General features: G+C 36.3%; 1 protein-coding gene across 1 annotated transcript; it reads left to right on the top strand.

Moving 5' to 3' along the window:
* Nucleotides 1–859: 859 nt before the first annotated feature.
* Nucleotides 860–4,102, top strand: LOC107190972 (peroxisome assembly factor 2). Its single transcript, XM_015579891.1, has 5 exons — nucleotides 860–1,286; nucleotides 1,680–2,132; nucleotides 2,202–2,831; nucleotides 2,910–3,209; nucleotides 3,492–4,102. Exons 1-5 carry the CDS (start codon nucleotides 860–862, stop codon nucleotides 4,100–4,102), a joined length of 2,421 nt encoding a protein of 806 aa, XP_015435377.1.
* The last annotated feature ends 3,731 nt before the right edge of the window (nucleotides 4,103–7,833 follow it).

Here is a 7,833-nt window from a genome sequence, read left to right as displayed (position 1 = left end):
TAAGTCAATAAACTGGGTGACGCAACTCACTAGCGCGTTGGATCGACGGAGAGCACCGATACTCGGCACGCTCTACCGTACTCTCTCGCTCGCACACCTCCCTCCCATAGACCACCGAAATTCCTCGGCACCCGTCAACACCGACGGAGAGCACCGATACCGCGGCTCGCTCTACCGCTCTCGCTCGCACGTCGTGACGTCACCCGATTCCCGGAATCCCGCGGCCACGAGATGGCTCATTACGGTAAGTCTTCTCGCAAGGGAAATTCTCGGAAATGGTTCAAGATTAGAAACTAAAATTTTACACAATTTAGTTTCTTGTGGTTATCAACAAATGCAAAATACAATCGTGGTCGATACTCACTCCATTCGATACGAGTACATTTGTTCGATACCTACTTGGTATATCAACCGCAGGTATCGATACAAAAAGTAATCGGTATCGAAACAAAAGTATCGAGTAATGTACTCGTATTTATTTGTATCGATTCATCTCTACACAGCAAGACAAACTTCTAGGTACTACATTAGCGATGAACAATTGGGATCTGTCACCCCTGTCACTTACGGACTTCACTTACTACCCGGGAATTTACTGGCGGTACGGCGGAGTTGTTTATACGCTCCATTTCATTCAATGAAAGTAAAAAAGATGAAGTAAAAATTAAGGTATATTAACAATTTTTAAATTAACAAATTATGTTCTTTAAGGTTGCCTTTTGAATTTTGTATCAGTCTTATGGTCTATCACCGTATGACATTTTGTTTTTTATATTGTCCCTCAAATTATACATATACATACAATTTTCATCTTTACTTTTCAGAATATTAATATTCCTTGTAAAAGTATAAATACAACATGAATTCCTTATATTTTTATACAAACTTTTTACGGGAATTAACAAGGATGTTGATGAAGCATAATTGCAACTTCATATTCTTTTACATATTTGTATATTATGTTTTTTATAAACTGAAGATATTAATTAAGACAACATTTAAATGGAAAGTTTTGCCGGATCATGCCTTCAGGGATTTAGTAAAACAATTTTATAATGAAGAATATTGTTATGTAGATTGCAATTCTTGTTTATTGGCTAATGTTAAATGTTTTAAAGTATGCAACCCAACTTGGTTTTACATATGTTCGAATATGTCTGTGAAAAAGTACAAAATATTAGTCATACCACTGACTGATTGTGATATAAATGAAATATTTGTATCTGAAATTATTAGACATAATATACAAAATGCACTTCAATGCAATGTTGACAATTGTTTTTTGTGTAAGTATAGAATTGATATTTTTAAGAAATATTTTTGGTAATTATACAGAATATGATGATAGGGCTCGATGATTTTAATGGTTAATATATGTTATAATGATCAACATCTTGAATAATTTTATACATACATATAACTGCTGCTCAGATTTAGTTTCAAAGATATATGCAAACCATTTTTAACTAAATGAATTATATTGTTTGGTTTCATAATACATACCTTCTTCTTCAAAATTTCTAAAAAATACAAAACATACTATTAAAAGTGCTTTTATGTATATCCACCTTTATAACACATATCAAGATCATTAAAATCGGTGAGTTGTACCCTATTGTATATAATTATCATATTATTTTTCTAACAAGTAAATACTAATAATATTTTTCCAATTTCAGTCCCGATAAAGGGTAATAGTGTTAACTTTGCTGTCGAGGCAAAAATTTCAATGATATCAAACTCGTATGAATATACAAATGATTTAATAAGTGCCCTATTAGAAGATTATTTCTCTGAACCTCGATTTTTGAGAAAATCTGATTTGTTCTGTATCAATTTGAAAGAACACATATCGGATCAATTATATTTACATAGTAATCCTTCCATGTCTGTGATATATTTTAAAGTTAATGCTGTTAAAGTAAATGAGAATTTAAGTTATGCAGTTAAAGATTGTTGTTATATTTTACGGGGAGAGACGACACTTATTCAAGAATCAGATGTACATAGTTATCTACCTGACCGACAGTCTCACCTTGATACCAAAGAGAAATTGATAGAACCGTATCCTCCATGTTTTTTAGAACCCTTGAAACACTTAGAACAATGCATTTTGCCATTTCTCAAATGTGGTAAGAATTTATACTTAAATGTATAATCCTTTCACATTCGAATATTTAACAGCTTACAATTTTTTATAGATATTCAGTTACCTATAAAGCCAATATTTCTCATTAAGGGTTCCCATGGTTCTAACAAACGTAAATTAAGTCAAACTGTATCGCAAAGGATGGGTTTGAACTTTCTTCACGCAGACTTTGCGGAAGTTCAAGCTTTGACATCAGCACAAACAGAGGCCAAGTTACGTATAGTACTGCACAATGCCAAACATTCTGTACCGTGTATACTTTGTTTAAGTAACATAGAAGTATTTGGGAAGAATTCTGAAGGCCAAAAAGATGAAAGAATTATATCTACCTTTTCGACAGAAATAAATTCACTGTATAATAAACATGTAAAATATCCAATTATTATAACAGCTACAACAAGTGAGTCTGAGATATCAGCGGAATTGAACAGAATGTTTATTGAAACAATTCACGTTGATTATTTAAAGCAAAGCGAAAGAACAGACTTAATTTCATGGTTACTTACCAAAAAGAAACTAAACCATGAAATGAATCTATCGAAAATCGCAGGAATGTGTTCAGACTTTAGATTTGCAGATTTAAATGCGCTTATATTGCATGCTGCAAAATTCGAATACAAACATAGCGTTTCCGATTCGAAGTCATTAACAGTATCACAAGAGGATTTTGATAAAGCTTACGGTAAAATTGTAACAGTGTAAACAGAATGATATTGTTCATATATTATTTACCTCATAATTCTTTTATTTTTATTTCTAGAGTATATGCAATCAATATATACTGACTGTAAGGGCGCGCCACGCGTACCAAAAGTTCACTGGGAAGACATAGGGGGTTTAGCAGAACTGAAGCATGAAATTATGCGTCGCATTCAGCTGCCTTTGTTGAATGCTCTGGGTTTTGGTCAGTCCGGGCTACTTTTATATGGACCACCAGGAACGGGAAAAACTCTCCTCGCTAAGGCTGTTGCAACAGAATATCAGCTTCACTTTTTATCCGTTAAAGGTCCTGAAGTGTTAAATATGTATGTGGGTCAAAGTGAGAAGAATGTCAGGCAAGGTGAGGTTCTAAGGTTGAAGAATGATTTATGCGTCTTAACTCTTTGAAGCACAGGATTTTACAATGTAAAAAATGCCTAGTTGCACAGACATCTTTTCGTATAAAATGCGTCAAAGTACTATTATATTTCAATTACGTTTTATTTTTAGTAATTTAATTTTTTATTGATAACGCCCCACCATGCAAGTTGGGTATAAAAAAAGGGTGGGATATTTTTCGTACCACCGTACTTCAAAGAGTTAAAAGGCATGCAGATTTAGTACTACATTTCTCCCTTCACAGTATTCGAACGAGCAAGAGCCGCGGCGCCGTGTATAATATTTTTCGACGAGCTGGATTCGTTGGCACCAAATCGTGGACGGAGCGGCGACAGTGGAGGAGTAATGGATCGCGTCGTGTCTCAGTTACTCGCAGAAATGGATGGTCTGGACTGTTCTAGCAATATATTTATCATAGGTGCCACAAACAGGCCGGATCTCATAGATCCGGCGCTTCTAAGACCTGGTAGATTCGACAAGTTATTATACGTAGGGATTCATTCCGATCGCGGTTCCCAGCTTAAAGTACTGGAGGCATTGACGCGTAAATTCAAATTTCACGAAAACGGAGAACTAGAGAAGCTAATAGATCAGTTACCGAGTCACACTACCGGTGCCGATCTGTATTCCGTCTGTTCCAATGCGTGGTTAAATGCTGCGCGCAGAGTATTGAGCAGACATGATCAAATGGTTCATACGAATCAGTTAATTTTAGATAAGGTTGATTCGAACCAATCTATTATTGTAGAATTTACAGACTTTTTGAAAGCTGCCCGCGAGTTAGTTCCTTCGGTCAGTAAAGTGGACGCTGAAAGATATAGAAGGATGCAAACAGAATTATCTTCGGTATCGTGACTTTAAGTGCTTCGCAATTGGACACCTCTTGACTTCGAAACATGGATCGATCGGGTTCACTTCTCAAACTGTGATTGGCATAAAAAACTGACTTTTCGTTTTTATTGTTCATGTAAGCACTTCAAACGTATTATCTTTACTGAAGTAGATAAATGAAATGGTTGCTTATACATATACTCTTTTATATGTTACAATTCATTGGCTCAGTCCAGTCTCTGACTTGGTCTGTCCACGGGTTTTTTTATCTTCATCATCCTTTTTCTGTCCGTCGAATCTGATCTTGATCTTTTCTCTATTTTTTTTTAATCAAATCTTGTCCTCTCGAATCGGGTTAAACGAACTTGCAATCTTATAAACGACAGTCGATTTATTTCGAGAAATATGTAAAACAATTTTTACAACGAACAATTAAATCAAGAATGGTATCTACACTCTCTATCCTAGAATATTGCACCAAAAAACGGTTACTCCTTAGACGGCTAGTGCGTGACAAAGAATAGCAGCAGTGCCGGATATCTAACTCTCGTAGGCACGGGTCCTTGAACGATTCCATCCTATCTACTAAACGATACATTACAATATACAAATTTAATCTGAAATATACAATGTAGAAAAATAGGATAGCTAAATTCCACCGAGTGTATATCTCATAATACCAGGCATGAAATCGAACAACAACGAATGAATAGAGGTTCCTGATAGGTTCCTGATACCGTATGCGACCATTCTTAATCGGAATCTTTGGATTAATTTTTGTATTAACTGAAAATAAAGAAATCGTTCGTACACTTTTCTCGAGAGTATGATTATTTCTTTCATAGATCCAAAAATGATCAATCGTATCCTCCTTAAATATCCACAATTTCTTCGTGTAACACGGTCATTTCAAGTGTTTATATTACACACAGAGGCGCATTCTTAACTGAGAGGTCGTACAAAGGGCAAACTTTTTATGGTCGAGCCAATAATATTGCAGAGAAGGAATTGAGAACCTCCGGATCACAAACGATTCAATTGCGTTCTCCAAAATATACACACAGTCGGCGAGAGCTCACGAATTATTCTGGCTTCACAGACGGTGCTCAACAACGCGTTTCCTCTCATACAGGAACAATGACGGGGGCGGCGGTACCTTTGGTATGATCACGATGTAGAATCGATTCCCGATGCAATTATATTTCGATGTACGTAACTGTGCAGCAGAAATGGGCAAATTCATTACCCACATAGAGTTTTGAATAAAATTTATGCTTTTTATTATGTACTGAATAAAGTTAGAATTTTATTAAACAAAATTCTGCCCAATTCTGCTCTACAGAATACGTTCCTGAACCCATTCACGGTGTCGGGGCTGATTTATCATTTGCAAGAAAGAACGTTTCACGCATGGTATAATTAGAATGTTAACACTCGTTAATAATACAGTTACGAATTGATACGCGACAAAAGCCAGAAAATTGCTAGAGGAAATGCCGTTCGAACGTGTACGTTAAAAAGTATTATGTCTCACAAGAGAATCCTTTGAGAATACGAGTTTTCCTTCCTTTTCTTTTTTATTTTCTGAATCGTTCTACAAAACATATTCTCCGCCGATAATAAAAGTAAACCGTATCGTTTCGCTGAATGATCGGATTAACCGTATATACAAGATTGCGGTCCAATGCGTGAACCACAGTTTCTTTTGTTCGAAAATCAATTAGCGCCGGTTTTGTTTCGATCGTTCCTGAATTATTCGTTCTCTTTTGTTTATTGTGCTACAGAGGAAATGTTTATTACTTTAAACACTCTGCTTTTATTTACACACGTTTCTGCTGTCTAAGTGTGTGTAGGATACATAATTATCGGGGACTCGCTTCCGTTTTCCATCAATATAAGGTTATTCGGTGCAGTCGAGGATGGTATGTGTGTGTGTGTGTGTATATACCCAGTGATACCGCTTTCGTGGAGCGGAACCCCCGACTGATTTACAACTATTTAGGTACTAGGTTTGGCCGTCAAACCCGTAATGTGAGACTTTTATGGTACTCGAATTTCGTTCAGGGCCGTGGGATGTCAACTCGGAACTGTTTCTTCCTTTTTGGTATATTTAACAAAATTTTGTACAGCATACAATTTGGAAAATAAGTTATACAAATACATAAGTTTCTGTTTTTCACAGAATACGCAGCATTATACAAAATTACATATATGTGTCGACAGATTGTTAAATACAAGTTTCTCCTCCTCGATGTTTTGTTTTCCTGCATGAACACACATAAAACATAACGATTCTTTCTAGAATTTAATAAAAATTCTAGTGTTGCTATTATATTTGTGCAAATCTATATTCGTCGTAAACGAATGTTTAACTTGCAGTACTCACGGAAACCGTTACAATGAATTCTGAACTTTCTCTTCGGAAATTCCGGTTTTATTACACGTCATTTACCTTTCAAGATTGAAAGAAACTAATTTGCCATTCTAGAGTTGCTATGATATTCGTGCAAATATATATTCGTCGTAAACGAATGCTTAACTTGCAACATTCGCGGAAAAAGTTTATATATTTCCTAATCTTTAACAACTATACGTTACCCTTTATTAATACGTAAATTACATATTACTGAGCAAGAGATGACGGGGGCCGTAGGTGTAAAGTAAATACAGGGTGTAATAAAAATGTTGGACGACCCGGAAATGGAACACTTGCGCTCTGATTGGTCGAAGTTTTTCGTTAATATCTCGTTAATAAAGCCTTAGATAACATTTTTACTAAGGAAAAATTTGTTTCAAATCGCCTCACAAGTCTCCCATTTCCGGGTCCTCCAATATTTTTGTTACACCCTGTATACTTCTGTAAGATACACACAGCCCTGGCTGCGGTTTCATCAATGGGCCTTCGGTCATCCGCAAAGTGCCTAGTTGTAAAATCAGTCGGGGGTCCCGCTCCACGAAAGCGGTATCACCGAGAATACCGTATTGTACGTTAACATAAATATCACATTCGATAATTACGCTAATCGCTACGCGCGATGTAACAAAAGAAATCGACAAAGAAACAAAGAAAAGTCCCGTGCGAGTTCTAGGAAGCACACGTGGAACTTCGAATGACATATCTTTCGCTTCCAATCGAAGCAAAAAAAAACGCGATTCTTATACGAAAGAAAGAGAAAGAGAGAGAGGTATCATTTAAATATCATGTAAAAATTTTACGAATATTCCTGTTTCTCGGGCGACAAAAACTGGCGAGAAATAGAGGATATATCGGTCATACACGGGGTTGGTAATTGCATTAAAATCAGCCTACGTATTATAGATATTTTGGCCACTGTACACTGACGTACAAACTCGGCTTCCGTTAGGGAAAAAAAATGGCGTCAGGAAAGGGCCCTACCACTTGGTATCGGGAATTACTGAAATTTATGCCAAATTAACATTCGATTTAACTTTTGTTTTAGTACCTGAAATAAATTTACCAAGTGATAGGAGGCTCCTCTCTTCCGTCACGTTTTCCCCTAGCGGAAGTCGAGTTTGCTCGCGACATTATATTTCACATGGATGCATGCGACGCGTTAACTTTATAAACGTACGTCTAATTACCGTTTCTTCTTTTTTTTTAAGTATACGAATGAAATACATACATAACTACTTTATGCGAAAACTTGAGAGCTACAGGGGCTAGAGGGATGATCGAGCGATACCGTTCGATCGATCAAGTAAAACGAAATACTTTGTACTCGGCGGGTTGTGAG

Source organism: Dufourea novaeangliae, unplaced genomic scaffold (genome assembly GCF_001272555.1).
Source record: "Dufourea novaeangliae isolate 0120121106 unplaced genomic scaffold, ASM127255v1 scaffold208, whole genome shotgun sequence".
In the NCBI taxonomy this organism is placed as follows: Eukaryota; Metazoa; Arthropoda; class Insecta; order Hymenoptera; family Halictidae; genus Dufourea; species Dufourea novaeangliae.
This window is presented reverse-complemented; position numbering and strand designations above follow the sequence as displayed.